The following is a 25,157-nucleotide window of genomic DNA, read 5'->3' as shown; positions in this document are numbered from 1 at the left end:
AAACATTCCCAAAATTCCCGGAGAATTCCCGGAGTCGAGCTGCAAAAGGAATGTGTTGGTGGGAACATGGGAACATTGTTTGGCAGCAACGTTTTATTGTCAAAACATGAAAACTGCTTTTGTGGACTCATAGTCTGTTGTTCTTTACCCTTTGTGCTAATGTGTCAATAAAGTTTGTGATGTTTGTATTTACACAGGCTTTTTTTTTGTATTTACACAGGCTGGCTATGACTTGTTTCGAACCTGTTAAATGTTGTTACAGGAAACAAACATCAACAAAGCAGCTATACTAAATGTAAGTACAGAAAGTAAAAGTAAAAATATAGTGTTGTTCAAAGACAGTCAAGTTTTTCTTTTATTTATTCGTCTATTATCCATTCATGCATCCATTTTCTGCTAGCAGTCTCATTAAGGAAACCAATTTTTCCAGTTTCCCCGGGGAGACACTCCAGGCGTTCCAAGTCAGCTGTGCGACATAATCCAGCTCTCACTTAGCGACAATGGTCCAGTTCCACCAGTGGCGGAGCCAGGAATTTTTCATTGGGGTAGCCCAGGTGAGACCATTACTTAATAAGTTGACGATACCTGAAATGTTGAGATGGTCAGTGGTCTCGGATTTAGTCTAAATAAAATACTGTACATAACTTGTGATTTAACTCCAAGCAGCCTGTTTCGAACACAACTATTTGACGAATGCTACATTTAAAGTTATGTTTGTAGCATGTGAACACAGAAATGTCTATAACCTCCTGTTTATTTTGGCGCTACACAAACAAAAAACAATCTTCTTCTTTATTTGGCCATTGTAAATGTGTGGAAAGTGTCATTAAAAAACAAAGTAAAAGTAAAGGTTTGCCCAAACAAATGACGTAGAAACATAAAAAAAACATTTAAGAACAACAGTGTTGCTGCATTTGCATGTTTTTGCTTTGATGACTGGATGCTTTAAATCACAGATGTGTGTCTTTCCATCATGTTGAACAACTCATCAATTGCTGGTCTACAATGTTTTTCCTTAAGTGGTGGTTTGCAGTAGTGGTGTGTCGGTCATGAACGAACGGGTCAAAAGAACTAGTGAACGGAATGAACGAGATAAAATACCCCAAAATACCCGTTCAGTTGCAAATGCTTTTGATTGGCTGGAGAGTCACTTCACCATTCCTTTTGCAGGGCGGGGACTATCTGCGTGCTTGCCTGGCTTATCCTATTGTCGCGCCTCGATCTGTGGGTGGGTGGGGTTAGCTGACTGAAAGACCGAGATTGATGGACACTGTCGATGACCTCGTTCATTCCAATCACAAAAAAGAACTAGTACTTTTGACCCGTTCGTTCATCACCGACACACCATTAGTCATCACTTGTTGTTGCGCTGAGGGTGAGACCTCGGTCATCCAGGAAAAGCTCGGTAGAACCGTTGCTCCGTCACATTGAGAAGAGCCAGTTGAGATGGCTCAGGCATCTAGTCCTGATGCCTCCTGGACCTCCTCGCTGATTCTGACCGCAGGAAAAACCTAATTTGACTTACATGTCTGTTCTCACCAAATTCTATGGTCAGTCTGGTTTTGTGTATCCTGTTAAGTGAACATTAAGGATTTAAAATAATGTCTAATTGTATTCATTCAAGTTGTTTTCTCTTTGTGAAGTTGTTTTCTTTACATGAAGCCCTCCAAAAATAAACTAGCTAACTAACACGACGTCTCGGTTATCAGTAGTCTCAGCTAAGCTAGCTGAAATTAACTCGTTCCTTGTCTTATAATGCACAGAAACATAGTAGTGATACTAGTGAATATTGGGAAGCAATTATTCTTAGACCAGTGCTGCATTTCAGTGTCGTGGTAAAAAGTGGAACCTTTCAGAGACACATAAACATCTTCCTGCTCCATAGTGTATATATACATGCGTGTATGTACTATATTGTTGGGACTTTGCATGTATGTAGCACGAGAGAGGAGTAAGCACGTTAAAGGGGAACATGATTTCATGTTTATTTGCAGAAACGACACAAAAACAGAACAAGATGCTCATCTTCCTCACATTCCTCCCAATGCACTGCAAGAACAGCAGGAAAGCATTAGCAAGCTAACCGTGGACATCATGCATGAAAAAGCTGCACAATGAGGGCGGGGTCACTCGCTGCCTTCTGATGGAGGCATTGATTGATTGATTGATTCATTGGGCAAATACTTTCAGAATAAAGTTGATCTCTTGGTTTGACTAGAGGCTATTTGCTCCGTCCTGCTATCACTTGCTTAAAAAGTGACCCGTCATTAAAAAGGCAACCGAGACAACTCTCTGTCAGAGCATGAGGTAAAATGGCGGAAGAGCAACAAAAGCTAATGCGGGCTAAGCTAGCGAGCAGGATTACATCAGCTAAGACGTTAACAAACAAATGACTAACTACGTGTTTTTCTTCTTGCTCCGCCTCCTTCTAGGCCACCATGTTGAAAACGCACGTGTTTGTCCTCCTCCCCACCGAGAAAATAGCAATGACAAGTTCAGTGTGGCATTCCGGCCCCCTGGTCACCTGACCACCACAGGGTCCTCGCTCTCCCTCGTACTTCTTCAGCCTGTGGCAGCAAAGATGCTAAAACAAACTGAGGGGACGTCCAGGATGAAGAAAGATGGGGGCGGTGCCGCCAGTGTGTGTGTGTGTGTCTTGTGTGTTGGGGGATCTCAGGCTGTGATCTGACATCCTGCGATCCAGGAGGCTCGTCCCACTCCTCGACAGTCGAGGGAGCGTGGGGGTGGAGTTTCAGCCAGGTCGGCTGGGGGAGGGGGGTCATGGCCTCCCCAGCATCCACCTTGTTGCACCGCTATGATTAGCGTGTTAATTGGAGCTGGTCTTCATCAAACTCGTGTTGAGGGGTTGGTCTCCAAGCGCTGAGCGCTGCCTCGCTGGCCCCTCAGTGAGGCGGGTTCATGGCACCGTGACCTCGCTGCTGCTTTTGCTTCTGCTGCAGGAGCAGCTGCTCCAGCGCAGATGGGCCGGGCTGCATCATGGAGCTGGACCAGATGGACTACACGGACAAGCAAACCTTAGCACACGACCAGCACACGCAAACCCTCAAAAGAAAACTTTAGGCACCTTGAAGCTGTCCAGCAGCACTGTGGAGGACGACTCTTCCATTGGAGACTCCTGATTGGTCCAGGAGCTGCCAGGGGACGGGACTTGGTGCCAGCCTGTGTCCGAAGAGGAGGAAGCTGGCAGGTAGTCCAGACCAAAGCCGCTCATGCCCCCTGACAAATACACACAAGCGTCAGTCGGCATGTGGAGGCGGAGTCTCCAACACAGTGAGGTCGAGGCCCCGCCCTCACCTGTCTTTTCAGCCTTCCAGCGGTCCACTGTGCGCCGCTCTCGGCTGTCTGGTGTACCGATGGGACCAAAGTTGGAAAACGGTGTGGCTGCGTGGTTGTGGTTGGGTGGGGAGCTCGGCAAACTGCTGGGGTTGGATGAGTGAGGTGACTGGCTGGCCGGCGTGGAGTGATCTGCCAAATCCAACATAGCTTCTGTTACATCATCGTGATCCAAACCCACAACAAGAGGGCTTGTGTGTTCTGCATGTCCAATGTACCTGAATTGGCGTGGAGGGATGGGGACCAGGGTGTCCACTCGAAGAGCGAGTAGAGTGACGGCTCTTGGTGCATCATGGGAGTGTCAGACTTGGAGCCAGCAGCTAAGTTCTTCCCGTAGGCTTGACTGAAGATGCTGTTCTGGTTGTATTCCTGAACACACGCATGTTTTCTTTGTTTGTTTGTCTTTTGTTTTACTGGAAATATGTTCTTGTCATAAAGGAGCTCACGTGACCAAACGTCACTGCTAAGTACAGACTGCCCTCTGGTGGTCATACAGAGGAAGGTCGTGTTTGCCACAATTCCAATTAACTAGCTGACTTTGAGCTGAGCAGAAAAAGAGAGGATGTTAAAGAGCATGGCTAACCTGCAAGGGGAGGCCAGACATGGGTAGCAGGGAAGACGAATGGCTGACCACCTCTGGGCCGCTCTCCGTCCTGGTCTGGTTTGGTAGCTGCAGAGGAGAAGGACATTATGGGATGAAGCTATAATGGTGTCATCAGTGGCATGGAGGGTGAGCAGCAGAGGTCAGGATGAGGAGACAGGACTACATACAAAGATATTTGGTCCAGGAAGTGTGCTAAGAGGGCCAGCCAAAGCCTGGAAGAAATCAGGAGGCTTAGAAAAGATGAGCTCCTCCTCTTCCTCAAAATCAGCAAGCGTTTTTAAGAGGTCAGGAGGTAGAAGAGGTGAGCTCTTGTCCTGGTGAAAGAGGAAGGAGGAGGAGCAGGGAGAGGAAAAATAGAAGCAAAGGAAAGAAAAGAAGATTGATGTACTGATGTGTCCGAGTGGAGCGTCTTGCCACATCACAAAAGATCTTTGGTCTGGTTGGTGGACAGACCCTCCAGGAGAGGCTGAAGTGAGGAAGCAAAGACAGGGAAATCCAGAGCATCATCTCACCTCAAATGGAGGTCCTCTGGGCCCACCGGCATCTTGTTCTGGACATGCAATCTGAGGCCTCTTCATCCTGTCAACCATGGCAGCTGGCCCGTCGCCCACTCGGAAGGAAGGCCCCCAGTAGGGCGGGAACTTCATCTTCTTGTCCATGTTGGCTGTATGCGGCGGCAACTGGTGGTCGTACACTTTGACGGGGTCTTGGGGTGCCAAGTAGAATGCCTGCTGCTTCAATGACATCGGCATGGCTGGGATCTTCTGCAGCGCCGCTTGATTTTGACTCCACATCTGCTGATCCTGGAGCTGTAGGAACGACTGAAACACATGCACACAATAACAGACTCTTAACATCTGGCGAAGTACACCTATGCCAGTCATGGGACTCAAACACGAGGGCACAACTGACCTGCTGCAGGCCCGAGTGGTGGGGTGGACTCTTGCCCATCCCGACCTGCTGGACGGGTTTGGTGGGAGACTGCTGCTGACTCACCACCTGCACCTGCAGCTGGGATGGGGGCTGCTGACCTTGGAGGGGGCCTGGGGTTACAGGGCCCTGGCCTGAGGAGCCTGGCCCCTGAGCCGGACCTGAGGGCCTCTGCTGACTGTAAGGGATATGGGATTGCTTCCCACTCTGAACCTGGGATCCCGCCTGTGTGTGCACAGCAGTCTGTAGGAAAGGTCCAGGCACGGACACCCCTGTAGAGAAGGTGAAGCCCGGATTCACTTGCAAGCCTGGGAACGCCACCGGGGGAGGGATGACAAAGGCAGAGGCAGGGAAGCCTGGAAAGCACACTGGTGTTCAGAACTTGTGTATGTGTGTATGTGTGTGTGCACGTGTGTGTGCGCTTGTACCAGGTCGACTAGGCAGAGGTGGAAAGGCTCCAGGATGATGGATTGGAATGAACTGGGAAGAGCAGGTGGCTTGAGTTGGAGTAGCGGGGGCCTTCTTGGCCTCAGAGACCGGAGTCTTCCGAAGTTCTGTCTGAGCTTTCACCTGAAGAAGAAAAATCTAAAAAATCTAATCTGTACAAGTTCTACTAGGGGATATTCCATATTTCTACCTGTTTTCCAGCATCTGCAACTTTCTCCTGGCAGACTTTCTTCAGTTCGCACTTCCTCTTTCCATCTCTCTTCAGCTCACTTTTCCCAGAAGTCCCATTGCCTTTGGCAAAGTCACGGCGCTCCTTACCACTATCTTTCTGATGAGGGATGCGAGCTGGCTCGCGGTTCTGCTCCCGTGGTTTGATGTTTTCCTTGAAGGTGACGACAGGTCTTTCGCCACCATCCGACCAAGAGTTCTGAGCCTTTCCCGCTGAGAGCACGGACTTGAGGCCGGTGTTACCACCCTCGCCGATAACCTGCTCGCCATTGGAGGCCTCCTGCAGCACAAACGGCTCCTTCTCTGCAGGCTCCTCAATGGCCTGCTCAGGAATGTCAGTGATGAAGAAGAGGAGGCCGTCATCTCCAACGCGACACCGTATGAGTCTGCAGGAGGGGAGGAGCTTAGTGGTCTCTCTGTCCAGTTAAGGACGATAAGGTCCCAAGGTTCAAGCGAGGCTTACCCCGGCTGGTTGTCAGCTACCCACTTTCCCAAAGTGATGAGTCTCTGATGTCTGGTGCGGAGGAGCAGAACATTGCGGTCCACCGGGACGCCCTGGTGACCTTTGGTGAAGTCCAGAGACCTGAAAGAATGTCACGCACAGGGCTGGGAATCTTAGGCTATGTCACAATAGAATATGATGGGACATAAGAGAAGTGATTGTGATGGTTTGATAAGTCGATATTTAATCACAGTCACATCACAAAAGAAGCAGGCTGATTATGTGCCAGTACGGTCGGTACCTGAGAGCAGGTCGGAGGGCCAGGAAGCCTTGAAGCTCAAACTCTTCCGGCAGTGGTGTCACTGAGGAGAAGAACAAGATTCCAGGTAAGTCCAAAATTTCACACAAATTTAACTGCTGACCATCAACTAGATATACATGCTTATATACAATTTACTAATATGATACAAATATACTAAGTTGTGTAGAAAAGCTACTTGTTTGATTGCGCCATTCAAGCCATGAACACTATTGCGGAAATATATTTTTCTCATTTACTTGTTTGTTAATTTATTATTGCATTACTAAGATTACTTCAATGGAAAAACATTTCTGTAAAATACTTGATTAAGACAATATTCAATAGCTGCAGCCCTAGTGTTATTAAATCAAATCAAAAAATATTGAAAGACAAAGGTATACGTAGTATTCTAGCCAGGAGCCGTCAGTCATTTTCCATTATTGAGTCATGACATTAAATTTCCATCACACTGAATGGAGTCAGCCATGGCATGATAGAGTGAAAAAGAAGTTCTACTCCCATTATGTGTGGAAGTGGTAAGTATCTGGCTTCTTGGTCCTTCTTCCCCACTCCATTTTAAACCCTTTCCTAAGTTTAATATACAGTAAATAAATAGGAGGCTAACTAGTTTAAAGCTATAGCATCTCATCCCGCCTCGATCCCGAAGCATATGCATTGCACTTGAGCAATGTGGTGTACACAAAGAATAATAGTATAAAAGTGACAACAGGTGTGTTATTTCATGTCCACAGCGCTCTAATAATGGTAAAGGTTGTATTTACAAGGCCATAAACTATGTTAAACTATGAAAATATTCAGTGTATTAACATTGAACCCTACTTTGCGGAAATTCACTTTTCGGATTCGGGTTTGAAATCAATTAACTGCGATAAACTAGGGATGACTACTGGTGCTGTACTCTACTAATCCAGAAACCACATTTGCAGAACTGCACTACTCCTGTACCTGAGGAGTTGGACACATGGTGGTCTTTGGGCTGGAAGCTGTTGAGGATAGAGACCAGCCACGGCCAGACACTGACAGACAAAAAGAGATGAGATGTCAAAAGAAGTTCTCGTGAGAATGTGGCGACCTTATGAGCACCATCTTACTGCTGCCTCTCGCCCACAGCGGCCTCATGGAACATGCCGGGTCTCAGCCTGAGCCAGTCCAAAGAAATTTTGATGGCCGGCAGAGGACACTCTCCAGCCACCTCCTCATCGCAGTTCTTGTTGAGCAAAACCCGCCTGCACATGATCCCCAGCAAGGACACTGAGGAGACAGAATGTCAGGTAAAAGTGTACATACAAGAGAAAGCTATCGAGGCTTCATGTGCTTCTTACTGAAGAGACCGAGCAGCTGGAACCAGCTGACCTGCTGCTCTGCTCCATCAGCCGCCAGCTCTCTGAGGTGGTGCAGCTCAAAAAGGTTGATGACGGTCATGTGGACCAGCTGCTGAGAGCTGAAGGCCTTCTGGAGGATCAGTCTCTGCACACAGGTACGCACACGGAAACACACACAAAAGCTTCAAATCACAGCATGCGTGCTGACAGCCTACAGATGCTGATGTGTACCTGGAAATTATCCTCCAAGCGCTCCCTCAGAGCATCCAGCTGGTCCACACTCTTACCCAGGTACACGTGGCCGTGAAACTTGATGAAGGCCTTGATGAAGTCAGACACACTCCACTTGCTTCGCACATCCTCGCGGCTGCAAACATGGCATTTTGAGACAGATTTCAGCCAATCAGATGACAAAGATGTTCATTACCTTTCCAGAGCCTTGGACAGTGCCTTTTGCAGGTTAGTGGAGGCTGCTGGAAAGGGGAACTTGACAGCAATACTGCGGCAGTAGTAGAAGATGGTGGTCAGGTGGTCTCCTTTGGAGGATGCCAGAATGGCCAGCTGGTTGTACGGCTGACCTGGAACACGCAACATGTCCAGGTCAATGAGGGACAAGTCATTAGCAACTGTAATGGCGATTTGGGACTCACCGTTGGATGGGACCAATTGAGCGGCGTGTCTGTAATACGACTCGGCCTGGCTGGTCTGGTTGCGGTAGCGTGCTGAAAGGCAGAATAGAAGAGTGAACATCAAGAGTCTTCTTCAGCACCAGGCAACAGGGTTTGCTCCTCTTCCTAACCGATGTCGCCCAGGTGCACCAAGCAATGCTGGCAGATGTACGAGCATGAGCTGGGCTGCGGAGTGACAATAGCACCGCCGTTGTTCTGTCTGTTGCTGATAATGCCCAGCTGGGATGTCTTGACGCGACACGGCAGGTCCACGTTGAAGACTGTGCACAGCTCCTGTAACAACTGCGCACATCACAACGTCACAAAGCAGGGTGAGGTGAGGTGACATCACAGTGGGGCTCACTTGAGTGTAGAAGCCGCTGGCTGCCTCCAGGAACAATGACAGGTTGGCCTGCACCTCACTGCGGTTGGGATTGGCTCGGTTTTTGGCCTGGCTTTGCAAGGTGGTGATCTGATTCTTGAAGGCATGGTTCCACCTAGATGTGGACACACAAAAAGACTCAAAAGCTCAGCGGTTGTGTGCAGAGGCCCGTGTCCATCATGGCTCAGAGGTGGTGTGGCCACTTACAGATCCTGCTCCACCTTCTTGTCCAAGGCGTACTCCAAGTCTGTGACCAGCATCTTCTGGTACAGGTCCTGAAGGGCCTGACGGGACGTCCACGCCTCAGCTGCTACCAGCTTGGAGTCTGCATGACACACTGGCAGTTTAAACATGCTCAAAATATCTTTAGTTTGATATGAAACATTTTTTTTCTTGTGAGCCAACTTGTTGTTTCTATGGTAACCGCATTTTCATGTCAAAATTACAGGACTTTTCAAGGTCACACAGAAACTGAAAACATGACAGAAACAACCTTAATTTCTGCTTATCCACCAATAACAGTCATGCCGAGGTATGTTCATAAAAAACACAACCATTCTGTTATGATGTCATATTAAAAATTACATTATAATGAAATATGGTAAGAGACACATTGCAATCCTTTTACTTTCTTACATTATTCACTTACTTTTTTTGATTAAATGAATGCATTTTGTCAAGTTTGTTTATAATTTACAGTTGGTATATGTAACCAACAAATTAAAAAACAACAACAATATGGTGAAAGCCTCAAGCTGGGACAGGTTGGCCGTTTTCCTTGACAAGCATCCCCATAGCATGATGTTCACACCACCAGACTTGGTTGGCACAGTGGTCTTTGGCTTGTATGCTTCTCCTTCCTTTCCCCAGACATGTTCAGCATATTCAAGGCCAAATAAAGTCAGCTTGTATGTTTTTCGTTCTTTATCCAGACATATTCAATATCCATATGGCCAAATAACGCTTTTGCTAGAAGTCAACTGAAGCAAAATTCCAGCTGTGGGTCAACAAACCCCGTGGTGTGATGAGGCCTAGTTTAAGTTTGGTCATATGGATGCCATAAGGTAAAGCACACCGTGCCCACCATCACGTATGGCGGTGGAAACTATGCTATGGAGATGCTTCTCTTAAAGCGGACAAGAAAACCTTGTCAAAGGAAGACACGACCACCTTAACACAGGATACATACAATAACAATTAATAAGCAGTTCAAAAACGGATTCATAAAATACCCACGAAATTAGTAACTTCTTGATTTGTGTATTGTTGTTATTCTTTCACTTAAACTAAACAAATTGCATTGATTTAGTCACAATAATGTAAAATAAAAAAAATAATTATGAAGGGTATAATTTTGTGTGCATAAGTATATATGCAGGAGTTTATAGTTGATATACAGTGTAGCGAAGACTCACCTGTCATGTCAGCCTTCAGGGCCTCTGCCTGTCTGCAAGTCAACACAACAAAAAGTAACTGGTTAGACAACAGTCACAAACACTGAAGCAAATAAAACACTTTCCGCTTCTGACTGTGGTCCACGTGATGACGTCACCAGCCACAACGTCATTTAAGCATTGTTGTGACGCAGAAGTCTGTAGAAGCCACACATTGCGTCAAGAACGCTCAAAACAACACAAGCCCGCAAGCTGAAATCCCTCAATCATCTGTACATACAACACAAGTGACCTGGCAACATAGCTAGAACACTGATGACTTTAGTGATAATCAAACGATGGCTTAGACGATGACAACCTTGGCGTGTATGCACAAGAACGCTAATGTTAGCAGGCTAAAGCTACGTAGCATCCGCGAAGGAACGCACATGTTGGGTGTTCAATTAGAGGTCATAGTGAAAATGAAAGCAAAAACCCACATAGTTTATTGCAATACATCGTCACACGTGACTAATATTTGTGTAGGCTGATGACAGACGCCAGCATCGATGGTTTGTTGATGTATGATGCTAGCTAGCAGCCGCTAGCTTTAGCCTTCACACACCAACAAAACAACGAGTGTTACGTTCAACGGTCATTTTAAGTTGTCTGTCGTAGCGCGGATCCACAGGACACAAGAGAGCAGAGACAACCTACCGTAAATACTGGGAACATAGGCTCATCCTGTCCGCTCGCCTGCTTTCAGGCTACGACGAGCTCAGAAGCCAACTCCGCCGCCGCAGCCATATTGTTCCTGTCTGACTGCACACAGCGGGCGGGGGAGACAAGGATGAGGTTCGGCACATTTCGGAAGTTTTCGGTTTGAACACGAAGGAACGCTGAAATAAATGCAACACACTTGTCATAATAAAGTGTTTGATCGGCAATAAATAAATAAAGAATAACGAGTAAATAGTCTCACTGTGTTTACGTCAAAATGCTCATCTCATTTGTTGTGACTGTTACGTCATTGCCCTGACAGCAGTTGTCAATCAGATGCGGTCGTCCTAATAAGGTTGTTAAGGAGCGCTAATGCATACTGAGTTCTAATAATGTTGTTAACGGGAACTAGCGAACATTAATTATGCACACTGTGTCGGGTGAACTTCAAATGTGCGTCTGTGTGATGACTTAAAGCAGTGACGTCACTTCCTCCAGCATCCTGCCGCAGACACATCGACCTCGCCTCTCTCTGCATCGACTGCTGCTCCAAACAATCTCCGAGCCGATCAGCAACAGAACCAAGACCACGACCCGGACCAGCACCAAGACCGGACCGGCCGTCGAGTAGCCATGCCGGAATCTAGCAAAAGTCACGTGATCTTGCTGTCCTGCGGCAGCTTCAACCCCATCACCAAGGGACACATCCATATGTTTGGTGAGTGTTTGGACCGGCACATTGTGACGTCATGGTAAAAAAAACAACAACAACACGTCGCTGTCCATTGGTATGGTGCTGAAATGGACCAGTGGCAAAATTCTTTTGGAACGATTGTTAATGCGGTTTGTTTGGCTAGGCCTTAGTTAAACACGTCATTGTACATCCCCCGCCCTTTTCCAAACTGTGGCGTAGCCTAGATAAAAACATGTCCTTCTTAAATTAACAGTAAAGACACCTTAAAAAACAAAAACAATTTGACATAGCTAATGTTCGAAATTGCATGTTTATTACACACTTCTGTTTTTGTGTTTGTTTGGACTCATGGGTACCTTTTGACTTGGTGTGTGTGTGTGTGTCTGCAGAGAAAGCAAGAGACTACCTGCACAAAACAGGACGTTTTATCGTAATCGGAGGGATCATTTCGCCAGTGCACGATTCCTATGGGAAACCTGTGAGTCGTTTTCCTCAATGCTAACAAGAACCACTATTGCCAGCTTTTCAGTAAGAAAAGTAGCTATTGGCTGTCCTGGAAGTCACTAGATGATGTCAGATGAAGTCAGTAAAAACACCTTGAGTGACGACCTGATGGGCGGGGCAGTTGTTCCCAGGTCAGGAACTTTACTGCTTGGCTTGATCGCCCTAAGGTTGGCCGGCTTTGATGAGGGTGTCTAGTGACTCTCGACGTTTATTGGTATTTGGAGAGTCAATATTTGTCGCTTTTGAGAAAATATGTCGTCACCGGGGATCTAAATCGCCTGGCTGGAGGCTCTAGTGTCTGAGTTTCACACGTTGTGTTTGTGGGCAGGGTCTGGTGTCCAGCAGGCATCGTCTGACAATGTGTCAGCTGGCTGTGCAGTCCTCCGATTGGATCAGGTGAGTAATGTTACCTGTCTTGAAGTGGGGCTTGAAGTGGGCTCTTCTAAGTGCTTCCTGCGGTAGGGTGGACCCCTGGGAGTGTTACCAAGACACCTGGCAGACCACCTGTAGCGTGTTGGAGCACCACCGTGACCTCATGAAGGCGAGTGCCATCTCTCGAGTGGCCGCACCCACAACAGTATACCTTCATCATGTGTTGTTGTTGTTGTCTTCAGAGGGTGACTGGCTGTATCTTGTCCAATGTCAACACACCGTCATCCACTCCTGTCATTGGTCAGCCACAAAACCAGGCTCCGCCTGTTTACCTGAACCACAATAACATGAAGCACATGCCTACTTCCGGTAAGTCCAAGATGGTGAACGTGATGAAGATGAAAATGAAGCCTGTTTGTACGTGTCTCAGTTAAACTTTGGGGGAAGCTGAGTGAGAATCTTGGGAAGGTTTGCTGCGTGCGTCCTCACATGGAACGTTTCACCTTCATTGGTGAGTGCTGACACACAATGTCACTTCTGGTGTGCATGTGTGTGATAGTCATGTGCTCTCTGTCAGATGAAAACGCCAACTTGGGGCCCGCCATGACGTACGAGGAGATCGGTGAGTTTGTCTTCTGTGTTGTCCTGTCTGTGTGTCTCCAGTAACCCCGCCTACTGTCCTTGTAGAGTTGCGTATCTTGCTCCTGTGTGGCAGTGATCTCCTGGAATCTTTCTGCATCCCTGGCCTGTGGAAGGACAGTGATGTAAGCTCCCCGCCCCCTCACCCGTCACGGGCTGTGTCTCAATTGGTGCATTTGCGTACTTACACTTAGTCATTTGAGTGTATTCACACTGGGAAGTATGGCGATGTGTACTGCACTGCCAGTACCGAGATGCTGCACTCCCAACATTCAAAAATGTTGGCAATGTGGTGGAAGGAAAAGGACAAGCTTGAGTGGTTGCAAATTGCCATTAAAAAGGAGAAAAGAAGAAGAAGGTAACTGTTATTTCATGTGAGACAGCACTACCCACTCAATTCATACACTCAGGATCTACAGTATACTAATTGAAATGTACTGACACAAGTACAGTGGAACCTCGGTTAGTGTTCACCCCACCCACTCCGGTTAGCATGTTTTTCAGTGAAGGTCAAAAATGTATGGCATAATGTTGTCTCAGTTTGCGTACATTCTACGAATACTAGCATACAATATGGCACGCATCTTGTGTGAGTCAATTTGTATTCTTAAAGGGGATCCATTAAGCTCGTTTTCAGCCCTTTTTATTGAGTTGTGGACTCCTATAGAGCAGCTACACACAATAACCTGCACAGAAAGCTTTCTCGATCTTCCAGAATCTGCACCTATTCCAGCTGTTTTTCCTTGGATTTCCAAAACTGTTGTAGTTTATTCCCGCCATGGCCCGCCTCCGGGCACGCCCACACTGCTGTGATCAGTCCCACTCCCAAGACAAAACAGTGCAGCAGAGTGGTGGAAAGGCCCATATTTGCCCATATAAGGAAGTCTGGCACACTGTGACGTCATAGTGAGTCAGTGTTAGAAAAAAACACCCTGAAAGCTAGCGTTCAGACCCATCCCAAACTTCTTTCAGGGCTCACTTCCAAATGTGCAAACTGCTCAAAATCTGAAACTTTGGAATTGTTTAACACGAGAGTAGTATATTCTTACAACATTTATAGGTCAGAAAACTGGGGAAAACATTATAGGCCCCCTTTAATATAATTTAAATGACAAAATGTTAGCATCCTATCAACTTTCTACCATATGGAAAAAGGAACCAGGGTTCAGCTGCATTGCTTGTTTGTTGTCATCAGCAGTTGGCTCTCAGAAATGTTAACACAAAACACATTTTTATAGTTTAAACAGTTCTAAAACAATTGTAAATGCATATAAATACATATTACTTTGACCTTTATTCTTGATGTGACTGTTACCACAGACACAATGTTGCAGGGAGATCAACATGGATACCACTTATTAATTAATTCAATAGTGTTTCTCATCAAAAGGCTGCCACTTGCAGCTGTCTTTGTCTTTAATTTGGGTTACTGAGGTAGGAAACACGATTGATTTCAAGTAACTATTCATGGTAAAGCAGGAAGGTGATGTTCGTGTTGATTTCGCCACAACATTGTGTCTTTGGGAACAGTCATGTCAGAAATAAAGATAAAAGTAACCTTAAATCTTTGATTTATCATTTATATGTATTTATATGCATTTTGAATTGTTTTCTGTATGTGATTTATGTGGCAAATTTGACTTGGTTAGCATTCATTTCGGTTAGTCACACCCTCTGGAACGGACTAATGACACTAACCAAGGTTCCACTGTATAGTATTCCATTTGAGACACGGCCATAGTGTTCTTGTTGAGGCCGCCCTGCAACATCCATCAGCTGGTCTTCCTGTGCTCTCAGATGGAGGTTATCGTGGGCGATTTTGGGATGGTGGTTGTTCCTCGTGACGGCACCGACACAGAGAGGATCATGAACCATTCGGCCGTACTCCGCAAGCACAAGGTCCTGTCTGAGCATGACCAAGTCAGACATGGTCTTTCCCCGCTCTGACCTTTCCCACTCTCTCGTTTCCAGGACAACATCATAGTGGTGAAGGATGCCACCAACCATCCCATGGCTGTCGTAAGCTCCACCAAGAGCAGGTGAGCGGCGTCGCTTTCTACTGATGTCACGGCAATTTGCTGTTCTTATGTGAAATGCATTGTGGGTAAAACGGACCCTTCATGTTGTGCCGTCGTGCTTCTGCAGACTGGCCCTGCAGCACGGTGATGGCCATGTTGTGGACTACCTGAACCAGCCGGTCATTGACTACATCCTGCAGACTCAGCTGTACATCAAGGCCTCCGGATAAAGGACCATCAACCTTTGGGTCATGTGACTCTGCCATCAGGGTGGGGGGGTGGTCACGTCACTTCCTGTTTTTCATCAAGTCAGTGGATGCATGCAGCACGCTCGCCAACGTGACAGCAGTCCAGTGTCCTCATTCCACGTTTATGTTGACGTACATTAGCTTGTTAGCAACATGGCTAACGCAATGCTAGCAGTTGTTCAGGTGATGCACAAAAGCCCCCCCCAGTGGACACGTTGAGTCCATAAAAAGTGGAACATGAATATTTTGACCGATAAACACTTAACCGTGGTTATTTTTCACATTTTCAAAATAAAAGCGCAATAGTGTTTGTTGTCAGTGGTGTGCATGCTCAGACAATTTTTTTGCTTTTGGTTCTGCTTCTGGCATGAATCTTTGTAGATGACACTTGCAACAATAAAATACAACACTGACTATGTGTGTTCCGGTGAACATTCTACAATGTATTTATTACGTTACAATGGTTAGCTTATTAGCTTACGTTACAAATTAAATATTGATCCATTGATCTGATAATAAGTTGGCAGAAGTGACAAAGTTGTATGTACACATTATTATATAAATAGAAAAATAACAAAATGTGAGCATAGCTGCTGATGTCCACTAATGTGCATTAATGCAGGAAGTTGGATTGGGTCATACAAAACTTAAGTCCATCGCCAAGTGGAAACAAAATGGCCTCCTCTCACTGAAGCTCCCTTAGGGATCCGTTGAAGCAGCCGTTGGGGATGGCTTTCAGGATGTCCTCCAGGTTGGTGATGTCTGCTAAGATGGCGTCGATGTCCCGATTAATAGCATCCAGCTGGCGGCGCCGAGCAGCCTCGAGGAACATTGCGTCCGTCAGCCGAGGCCTCAGATTTGCCTCCACGTTGTTGCGTGCGGCAGCCAGCGAGTCCTCCAGCTGCTTAAGACGCTCCATGTCCAGCGAACCCGGCTCGTCTGCAGAGAAGAAGAAGAAGAAGAGGTGAGAGGTCGCCACCAGAGGGGGCTGTATGGCAGGTGTTGCATGTCATACTGATGTTGGCCAGCATGTTGTTGATGTTTTGCAGTGTTCTTCCTGCAGCATCTCTGGCCCGTTTGGCGTTCACCCACGCCGAGTCGGCTCCTAAAGCAGCCTGCGGATGAAGCATGTCCACCATGTCATCATTATAGATGTTCTTAACAGTCACAGTCGACTTCTCACCTCATCTGCTTCTGCCATCTGTCTTCTGGCCTGGTGGAGCCTGTCTTCAAGGTCTGTAGTGAAATCGCCTGCTTGTGCACGCAGATCTTTGGCGCCCTCGTTCAATTTAGTGGCATTGGTCGTGAGGCCCACATGAGGCGGTAATGACCTCATCATTCCCTGGTGAGTTAAACATGAATTCACACAGAGCAACTACGACTTTTTGTTTTGCTAAGCAAGGCTAACAAATATTGCTAAGTGAGGCAAGCACATGGTGAAGAACCTCCAGACTGGGGATCATGTTCTCCAGCTGGTTGATGGACTCCATCACTCCATTGGAGTCTTCTGACGCGTTCTCCAGCAATGCTAGCGTCTCTGCGTTGTTTTTGTCGGCTTTCTGGATGGTCGCATCAATGATCGGAAATCGCTTGATAGCGGCGTCCGCCAGTGCCTTGTTGTTGACAATCTGTTGATCAAAGCCTGAGAACGTAGAGGCGGGAAGACGGTCAGCTGCCGCTGTATCGCTATTACATGTTTGTGACCTTCAGTTCACCTCTCAGAGCGTTGAGGGCGCCATCCAGCTTGTCGGTGTTGCTGTTGATGCGTTGCAGCGCCCCTTCAGTGTCAGCCTTGGCGGCGTTCACTCTGTTTGTTAGTGTGTCCACTTCCTGTCAGAGATCACGCAAGAACATGAGACACCTGACAGGTATCTTCTGGAGGTCAGAAGACCAACCTGCTGAGCACTTCTGCCTTGTGCCAAGAGGTCCTGGGTGGCAACTTTGTCTCGGTACATTTCGTCCTGAAGAGCCTCAAAATCTGCTGTGTTCTCGTCGACCGCCTCTCTCAGGAAATCCAACTTGGCAGCCATGTCGTCTGTCCCCTCCTGAACAGAATAAGAAGTCAGGTGATGCTACGTGTTTATTAACATCAAGGCGACAGCGTTACCTTAAGACCAGATGGGATGTCTCGCTCCATCCTGGTAATGTCTTCTGCCATGTCGTCTGCCAAGTTGCTCTCATCTGTGGCCTCCTGACTCACATCCACCGCTCGATTCTCTAAACCCTTTGTCTGGGCCGCCATGTGGTCGTACCTGAGCATGCACACACGGCGTCAGAACGGCGGCATGGAAGGAAGACGGAGGACACTCTATCGGACAGTGAAATGACTTACGCATTTTTCACGTCTCCAATCAGATCTTTGACTTTGTTCTCCTTGTTTATCAGCGTCCGCACCAGCGCCAGACCTTTCTGGGCATCACTCAGAGCTTCGTTGGCGCTCCGATCCGCCGCACCCGCCTTTGTCTGATGTCTGAGAGAGCCAGGCATCATATTACTATATTTAAAATACTACATTTACACTAATACAATCGCACTGTATTTACTGAATTTACTCACTATATTGACACTACTATAGTTACAACAGTGACACAATATTTACTACATTTAAATTACATTTACTCCGCTGCCACTACTATTTTTATGAAATGTAATGTATATATTTACTCCATTGCATTGCCACTACTATATTGGCTACATTTACCCTATATTTACTACATTGACACATTATATTTACTGCATTTACACAACTATATTTACTATATTGACACTACTATAGTTACACAAATTATATTTACTACATTGGCACTACTATGGTTACTACATTGACACCATATTTAGCACATTTAAATGACATTTACTTCATTATCGCTACTGTACTATATTTACAGTATTACTTTTACACTGTATTTACTACATTGACACTATATTTACGACTTTTACACTATATTTACTTCATTATCGGTACTGTGCTATATTTACAGTATTACTTTTACACTGCATTTACTACATTGACACTATATTTACAACATTTCAACTATATTTACTTCATTATTGGTACTGTGCTATACTTACAGTACTACATTGACACTATATTCAAGATATTTCAACTATATTTACTTCATTATTGGTACTGTGCTATATTTACAATTCTACATTGACACTATATTTACGACATTTCAACTATATTTACTTCATTATTGGTACTGTGCTATACTTACAGTACTACATTGACACTATATTCAAGATATTTCAACTATATTTACTTCATTATTGGTACTGTGCTCTATTTACGGTGCTACATTGACCCTATATTTAAGATATTTCAACTATATTTACTTCATTATCGGTACTGTGCTATATTTACGGTACTACATTGACACTATATTTAAGATATTTCAACTACATTTACTTCATTATCGGTACTGTGCTATATTTACAGTATTACTTTTACACTACATTTACTACATTGACACTGTATTTACGATATTTTAACTATATTTACTTCATTATCGGTACTGTGCTATATTTACAGTATTACTTTTACACTACATTTACTACATTGACGCAACTACATTTTCTCCATTGAAAATAATAATAACAATATTTACCACATTTAAACTACATTTACACTATATTTACTCAGTTGTCACTAATATATTTATTACATTACATTAACACAATATTTTGGACACTTCTGTAGTTACTACATTGACACTCTTCGATTTACTACATTGGCAGTACTCTATTTACTACATTGACACTACTACAGTAGATTTACTACGTCAGTCTATCCATTTTATCTATACTGCTTTTCCTCTTGCATGGGTATGCTGGAGCCTTATATGTACTACACCAATGCTATATTTACAGTATATTAGAAATGCATTGTACATGGGTCTGGTATACGCACTTATCAGCCAAGCCTGACGCCGTCTTCGCCAAAGCAGACCAAACATTTGGACCCTGCGGGGCGTCTCCCAAGGCAACGTCCTGAAAGAAGGAAAAAAGAATCTTCTTCTTCATCACCTGAAGTCAGATGATGACCAAGATGCTATCAGAACACTTACGAAGGACCGAAGGTCTGCCTTGGCCTCTCCCAGTTTGCGTTTCATGTCATCCATTAAATCGTTAAGCTGAGCCGCTTTGGCCTTGTAGGTCTGTTGATGTTGTTTGATGTCGGCGGTCGCGTCAGCTATGTTCTCGATGTCTTGCTCCTCAGACAGTTGTGCTCTGCCAATGGAGGAGAGGCTTTTTTGCACCCGCTTGTCCATGTCTGTTGGACAGCAGAGCATTTCAAACGTCACACAAACGAATCGATAAATGTTGTAAATGCACAATGTCACACCAGTTAGCCGCTTAGCATCGCCCTCGAGGTCGTTGACCAGTGTCTCTGCGGCACTCAGCATGCCCAATATGTTGGCGGGTTGGAAGCCACTGCCCATCTGCGAGTTCAGAGCCTCCAGTTGCTGCAGTTTGATGGCAAACGCCTCCATCTAATAGTCTCAGAAGAAGAACAGCATGTTGAAGACGTCGAGTACTTCATGGTACTTTTATGTGATAATAATATTCATTAATCATTTGGCTGCATGGCGAACGAGTGGTTAGCATGCAGACCTCACAGCTCAGAGACCCGAGTTCAATTCCACCCTCGGCCATCTCTGTGTGGAGTTTGCATGTTCTCCCCGTGCATGCGTGCGTTTTCTCCAGGTACTCCGGTTTCCTCCCACATTCCAAAAACATGCTAGGTTAATTGGCGACTCCAAATTGTCCATAGGTATGAATGTGAGTGTGAATGGTTGTTTGTCTATATGTGCCCTGTGATTGGCTGGTGACCAGTCCTCGCCTCTCGCCTTGTGAGGATTAGCGGTACAGAAAATTGATGGATGGACAATAAAATCATGACCTTTAGAACATACATCAAGTAGTGAATTGCATACCATAATATAATAGCAGACTGTTGCATGGACAACTCATTAACAGTAAATATTACACTGGAAATCTAGTATATATGACAATAAGAAGCAAGACATATGCAGGCCTTCACGGTTATGTGAAGCTCTTGTTAGGTCAGTTAAGGTTCTAGAGAGGGGTGACAACAGTTGGGGGACCCAAGGTCATTTTTTTCATGGGGGCCATTGATTCCTGCCGCAAATACTGCTTATCACTGATAAACAAAACGTTTCTGCACACAGGGATGCGTCAGTCATGTTACATTTGAGAACATTCTGACATTAAACAAGTAGGGGTTTTTGTATCAATATAGTTTAATCTTCTTTGCCTGTTAATTGAATGATGTCATTTGGTCAGTGCCAATAAAAGTAGAGGGAAGGTGATCAATCTGATGCAATTTCTCACCTTGGCTTTGGCAGCGTTGAAACAAATGGGACACTCGCGGGACGTCTGACACTTTGACCCCTCAAATCCCGGCTTGCAGCGACAAAGGCCGTCGTCGTCACACTGCGCTGACCCCGAGCCTTGAAGGTCGCAGTTGCACGCTGCCGAGCAAACACACGAAAAATGTCAATTTTTAGTGTGAATGCCTCATTTTTTTGCATTTCAGCACATTCGGGACATTCCCTATTTTCCTGAAATTCCACATTTTCCATAACACAAATTCTCTTTGATCTTTAGAATTCTTACTACTTTCACTGATTCTATTCAAACATTAAAACCATTTAAGCTCATTTAAGACATTCAATCTATCTAGTTTCCACATTCCAAAAATTCCAGGTTTTCCCAGAATTACACATTTTTTGGACCAAAAATGAAATATGAATGTTGTGTAGTTAGCGCCCAGACCTCACCACTAGGAGACCAGGGTTCAATTCCACCCTCGGCCATCTCTGTGTGGAATTTGCATGTTCTCCCCGTGCATGCGTGGGTTTTCTCCTGGTTTTCCGGTTTCCTCCCACATTCCAAAAACTTGTTAGCTTAATTGGTGACTCCAAATTATCCATAGGTATGAATGTGAGTGTGAATGGTTGTTTGTCTTAATGTGCCCTGTGATTGGTTGGCGACCAGTTCTGGGTGTACCCCGCCTCTCGTCCGAAGACAGCTGGGATAGGCTCCAGCACCCCCGCAAATGAATAAATGAATGTTTGGCCCCAACTCACGTCTGCAGGCGTCAGCCAATCTGCGGTGATAGAATCCTGGCAAGCAGATGTCACACTGCCGTCCCATCGTGTTGTTGACACATTTGAGACATTCGCCACTCGTGCGCTCGCAGCTTCCCGCCACTCTGACGTCAATGTGGCCGTTACACTCGCAAGGTCGGCATCCTCGCCGTTCTCCAGGGATCCCTGCAGGTGCACCGTAAAACCCCTCCTGACACTCATCACAGCGAACACCTGAACATACACAGAGACTTGTAAGTTTCATGAATATTGCGCCCCCAGATGGTTGGGATTGTGTAATACAGAGGATTCCGAACTAACCTGTGGTTCCAGGTGGACAGAAGTGACATTGAGGTTGCGCTGATCCAGCAACCAGTGAACACAACACTCCCTCGGGACAGGGACACTTCATGCAGGCTCGGGTCCAGAGGTCCCAATAGAATCCGTCCGAGCAGCTTTGCGTCTCGTCAGCAGGGTAACAGTCGCCCGTATGCGGGTCGCAGTCGCCCCCTCTGCAGTTGCAGGGCTCGCATGGGCTGAAGGCACCATCCATGGCCTTCTGGCGCTTGAAACCGGCTGAGCATTGTTCGCAAAATTCACCCTCGTATCCCTGCGGACAGACACAGACCTGGACCCAGTCGGCAAGGACTCCATTTTCTTGCTTTGCCGACACCAGTTTCACGTTGTCAAGGTAACCCCGTCCTAGAGACAAGCAACAGTTTAGCTGACAACAAGCGACCACATGATGGGTACCATTCGGTCCAGGCTGGAACAACATAAGCCATAAATCTCACCTCCGTTTCCAAAGGTGGCACGTATCTTGATGGCGCTCAGGTTCTGGAGGAGTGTCTGGAACTGGAAGCGGGAGAGCTGGGGGTGCCACCTGCTTTCTGGTTTCTCATCCAGTCTGAAATAACATGAGCGACTTCAGTGGTTTATCTTTCTACACATGGGAAAGTCCAAAACACGACAAAACACGCTGATTGGTCGTTTTGAACCCTGCTTCCATTATTCTCTATTTACTTTCCGAGCAGATGGTGACCCACATCAAGGAGTCATGAGGTTCCAATGTCGTTATTTTACAGTATGTCACACTCACGATTAGTCCAGTCCCAGTCAAGCCAGGTTTTGGTTTTGGCAGCAAGACTCGGTTCCAAAGAGCCGCGAGTCATGTAGCTAACAACATGAGAGCAGCGGATTCCTGGTTTGTTTCTACTTGCTGGAGTGCCAGGAATGTTCTCTCCCAACACCTTCATGTGGCGGCGAGAACCTGATCGAGTGGGTGGAGCTCTGACCTGAATGTGTAGTTGAGTTTCTGTCCGCAAGGAACCACGGAGCGCAGGTCGCCCAGCGAGGCGGACACTCTCTGACCAGAACCTTCCAGAATCACATCATTGATAGATGGGTGTGGAATGCCACGGTCCAGACGCAATGAGAAAGACAAGTTCTGGCCGTAACTTAGCAACCTTTTGCCCAAGTATGAAGCTGGAGGAGAAAAACAAGACTGGGGTTAAAAGGAGGGGCTAAGTGGGTAGAAGGTGGGCGTTGTTCACACCTGGAGCATAAAGGTAGACTGGTAGGCTGTTTCTGGAGATGACCTCCACATCCTGGTGTTTTGGGGACCAACGGTAGTGGACATCTGCCGGCGTGAGTCCATGTGAGGTCGCTGCCTTCCAACCTTCCGGTCCTGAAAAAACACAAATATGTCACAACTGCTTTTTTCTCTGGGATTTTACTGTGAAGGTGAAAGGTTACCATGTGCAAAGGTGGAGGTGATGTTATGGATTGTGTAAACGGACTGAGGAGAACATTGGTTGCTGTGTCCGTAACAGAAACACAACGGAGAACCAGAATCTTCCCTGGGTCGGCGTCTATAATCAACATGAAACAGGAAGTTTAGTGAAAGGTCAAAGGTCCCCGAGGAAGTACTTTTTTTCAACCTCTGTAAGCAGCCGTTATGTCCGATTGGTCCATTTGAGCAGCGGTTGCACTTTTCTCCCGTTACACCTTCTTTGCAGGTACAGTGTCCCCTGTGGTCACACATGGTACCGACAGAACCTATGGGAACAGAGGCGTGATAATCTGTCATGCGTTCAGGTAAGTCAGTTAAACCGCATGTCGGGGTCTCACCTGCGGCATGGCAGCCACACGGTATGCAGCTCAGTGACGCCCCCTGTTTGTAGAAGCCCTCTTTGCAGCGCTCGCAACGACGGCCTTCGCTGTTCCCCTCGCAGTTGATGCAACGCAGACCCAGCTCATCCCGCAGGCACCACGCAGATCGGCCACCGCAGTTGCAAAGGACCTCTTCTGGAGAAACAGCACATGAACATGTCCTGATGGCGTCTAACCCATAACCCATGTACCAGTCCCTAACGACACCCTGGGAAAACAAGGCAAGGCAACAATCTTTGTCTCAGCCCTGGGGCAAAGTTCACATATGTTAATGTGACAATAAAGTCGCCACCGGTGGTGCATTCAATGTCAAAGTTAAACATCTCCTACAAAGTTATTTCGACTCTCGGTTGCAGTAACAGGTAACATGACTTACTGTCTGTTGCCACGACGACACAAAATGCAAAGAAAAGTGTGCAGAGGTACATCCAGCTGGCCCTCATGTTGTCCTCTCATCGCACGCTAGTCCAATATCCTGGTGATTCTCCTACAGTCGACTTTTAACTGCAGTGTACCTGCACGTTAGGACACGCCGCGCATACTCATACATGAGTGTGTGTTGGGGCGTTGTTCTGGATGAGTCCACCGCATTCGTCACACCAAGATGTCTGCGTGTGTTCACCACGCGTACCCTTCAAGGACGTAGAAATTGACATTAGCGTAGTATTGTCTACTAGCACTCCCTTGTTTTACGAGAACTTGTATTACATTGACCCATTCTCAATAGGAGTGTGCACGTGTTACAAACATACACACATATCATCCTGGCATACACACACACAAACGCACACTTACTCAGACTTACTCACGCATACACACTCTAGACACACAGACATTCTCTGTTTCCACAAGCCTAAAGAACATGGTCACACCCAAATTGGTTACTGTGCCAACACACACATATTCACACACAAACACACACACATGCATTCAGCGGATGTCTTGAGTTGGAACCTATGTTGTTAGCACCATCTGCAGATGAAAACATAGTAAAGGATGTTTGGGTATTGCCTATTAGCTATGATTGTTTTATATTATTATTCCTCATAGTAGTCGTCATAGTATTACTAGTTGTATTCTTCAGCACAACCTGCAAAGAACATCCACATCAAAATGTGTCTTCGATGGTGATTAGTGTATATTTCGTAACATTTGCTGTAATCATGGCAACTTACTTCCCGAAAAGCGTTGAAAATGAATGGGAAGCTCTCGGACGAGGATGAGCTGGAAGTCTTTCTCCAGGTCATGTCGCTCAGGCAGCAACACGCCTGTTATTTTGTTCACACACTTAAGGGGCTTTCTGTCTGGCTAGAGTTTGTTATCACTCTGTACTAAAGTACAATAGTACAAGTCGGAATTTAAAATCACCTCCTAAAAGCATGTACTGTACTACCAAAACAACTAGTACAACTGTACTACCAAAGTTAAAGCATTACATCTTCCTGCTTGATGGTAATGGTAATGGTTTTATTTTATTTGAACATGCATCAGATTACAGTTGAGTGATCACATAATCAGTTCACAGTTCCACATGTCCAAAAGGAGTAGGAAGAAGCAAAGCTTATTAAATCCTACCCCTCCATCTGGTACTTTTACAATCAGTAA

At 46.1% G+C, this 25,157-nt stretch overlaps 3 protein-coding genes across 8 annotated transcripts; 1 reads left to right on the top strand and 2 right to left on the bottom strand.

The window, feature by feature from the left end:
* Window positions 1–1,960: 1,960 nt before the first annotated feature.
* Window positions 1,961–10,939, bottom strand: smg7 (SMG7 nonsense mediated mRNA decay factor). 4 transcript variants are annotated; one of them, XM_058068715.2, is made up of 23 exons: window positions 10,790–10,939; window positions 10,115–10,146; window positions 8,907–9,024; window positions 8,682–8,814; window positions 8,449–8,620; window positions 8,300–8,371; window positions 8,077–8,227; window positions 7,881–8,016; window positions 7,650–7,794; window positions 7,419–7,578; window positions 7,273–7,343; window positions 6,307–6,367; window positions 6,027–6,146; window positions 5,526–5,949; window positions 5,317–5,458; window positions 4,871–5,160; window positions 4,471–4,779; window positions 4,126–4,272; window positions 3,938–4,024; window positions 3,573–3,723; window positions 3,316–3,486; window positions 3,086–3,237; window positions 1,961–3,017 (listed from the first exon to the last, which is right to left on the bottom strand). In XM_058068715.2, exons 1-23 carry the CDS (start codon window positions 10,813–10,815, stop codon window positions 2,904–2,906), a joined length of 3,384 nt encoding a protein of 1,127 aa, XP_057924698.2. In that variant the 5' UTR covers window positions 10,816–10,939; the 3' UTR covers window positions 1,961–2,903. The 4 variants fall into 4 exon arrangements, with proteins under 4 accessions (XP_057924698.2, XP_057924696.2, XP_057924697.2 ...); XM_058068713.2 differs by having other exon boundaries at window positions 4,871–5,244; window positions 10,790–10,938; XM_058068714.2 differs by having other exon boundaries at window positions 4,871–5,244; window positions 10,115–10,142; window positions 10,790–10,921.
* Window positions 5,503–15,680, top strand: nmnat2 (nicotinamide nucleotide adenylyltransferase 2). Its single transcript, XM_078791471.1, has 15 exons — window positions 5,503–6,391; window positions 7,254–7,598; window positions 7,701–7,804; window positions 9,148–9,231; window positions 11,291–11,510; window positions 11,876–11,964; window positions 12,319–12,386; window positions 12,453–12,531; window positions 12,605–12,731; window positions 12,793–12,873; window positions 12,940–12,984; window positions 13,050–13,126; window positions 14,799–14,900; window positions 14,973–15,040; window positions 15,147–15,680. The coding sequence occupies exons 5-15, from the start codon at window positions 11,426–11,428 to the stop codon at window positions 15,247–15,249; spliced, it is 924 nt and encodes a 307-aa protein (XP_078647597.1). The 5' UTR covers window positions 5,503–6,391; window positions 7,254–7,598; window positions 7,701–7,804; window positions 9,148–9,231; window positions 11,291–11,425; the 3' UTR covers window positions 15,250–15,680.
* Window positions 15,294–24,076, bottom strand: lamc2 (laminin, gamma 2). 3 transcript variants are annotated; one of them, XM_058068719.2, is made up of 21 exons: window positions 23,929–24,076; window positions 23,511–23,687; window positions 23,321–23,438; window positions 23,136–23,251; window positions 22,936–23,067; window positions 22,676–22,865; window positions 22,175–22,287; window positions 21,702–22,082; window positions 21,381–21,614; window positions 20,623–20,762; window positions 19,613–19,760; window positions 19,335–19,540; window positions 19,178–19,257; window positions 17,600–17,737; window positions 17,375–17,519; window positions 17,163–17,312; window positions 16,983–17,097; window positions 16,713–16,909; window positions 16,451–16,609; window positions 16,283–16,382; window positions 15,297–16,206 (listed from the first exon to the last, which is right to left on the bottom strand). In XM_058068719.2, the coding sequence occupies exons 1-21, from the start codon at window positions 23,993–23,995 to the stop codon at window positions 15,953–15,955; spliced, it is 3,360 nt and encodes a 1,119-aa protein (XP_057924702.2). In that variant the 5' UTR covers window positions 23,996–24,076; the 3' UTR covers window positions 15,297–15,952. The 3 variants fall into 3 exon arrangements, with proteins under 3 accessions (XP_057924701.2, XP_057924700.2, XP_057924702.2); XM_058068718.2 differs by having other exon boundaries at window positions 15,294–16,206; window positions 23,136–23,438; window positions 23,511–23,684; window positions 23,929–24,063; XM_058068717.2 differs by having other exon boundaries at window positions 15,295–16,206; window positions 23,136–23,438.
* Window positions 24,077–25,157: the final 1,081 nt, after the last annotated feature.

The sequence above is a fragment of the Doryrhamphus excisus genome, linkage group LG6 (genome assembly GCF_037039965.1).
Source record: "Doryrhamphus excisus strain RoL-2023G ecotype Guam linkage group LG6, RoL_Dexc_Guam_v1.1, whole genome shotgun sequence".
Taxonomy (NCBI): domain Eukaryota; kingdom Metazoa; phylum Chordata; class Actinopteri; order Syngnathiformes; family Syngnathidae; genus Doryrhamphus; species Doryrhamphus excisus.
This window is presented reverse-complemented; position numbering and strand designations above follow the sequence as displayed.

Excerpts from the sequence above, each read along its gene's own strand:
- lamc2 (XM_058068717.2), bottom strand. The coding sequence starts at position 23,995 with ATGAGGGCCAGCTGGATGTACCTCTGCACACTTTTCTTTGCATTTTGT. Across the intron at positions 22,288-22,675 it reads AAACTCAACTACACATTCAG|ACTGGATGAGAAACCAGAAA; the intron begins GTCAGAGCTCCA and ends ATGTTATTTCAG. Across the intron at positions 17,738-19,177 it reads GCGTCAGGCTTGGCTGATAA|ACATCAGACAAAGGCGGGTG; the intron begins GTGCGTATACCA and ends TGGCTCTCTCAG.
- smg7 (XM_058068713.2), bottom strand. The coding sequence starts at position 10,815 with ATGAGCCTATGTTCCCAGTATTTACG. Across the intron at positions 7,344-7,418 it reads GCTGTGGGCGAGAGGCAGCA|TGTCTGGCCGTGGCTGGTCT; the intron begins GTAAGATGGTGC and ends TTTGTCTGTCAG. Across the intron at positions 4,780-4,870 it reads ACCACTCGGGCCTGCAGCAG|TCGTTCCTACAGCTCCAGGA; the intron begins GTCAGTTGTGCC and ends CATGTGTTTCAG.
- nmnat2 (XM_078791471.1), top strand. The coding sequence starts at position 11,426 with ATGCCGGAATCTAGCAAAAGTCACGTGATCTTGCTGTCCTGCGGCAGC. Across the intron at positions 12,985-13,049 it reads CATGACGTACGAGGAGATCG|AGTTGCGTATCTTGCTCCTG; the intron begins GTGAGTTTGTCT and ends CTGTCCTTGTAG. Across the intron at positions 14,901-14,972 it reads CCGTACTCCGCAAGCACAAG|GACAACATCATAGTGGTGAA; the intron begins GTCCTGTCTGAG and ends TCTCGTTTCCAG.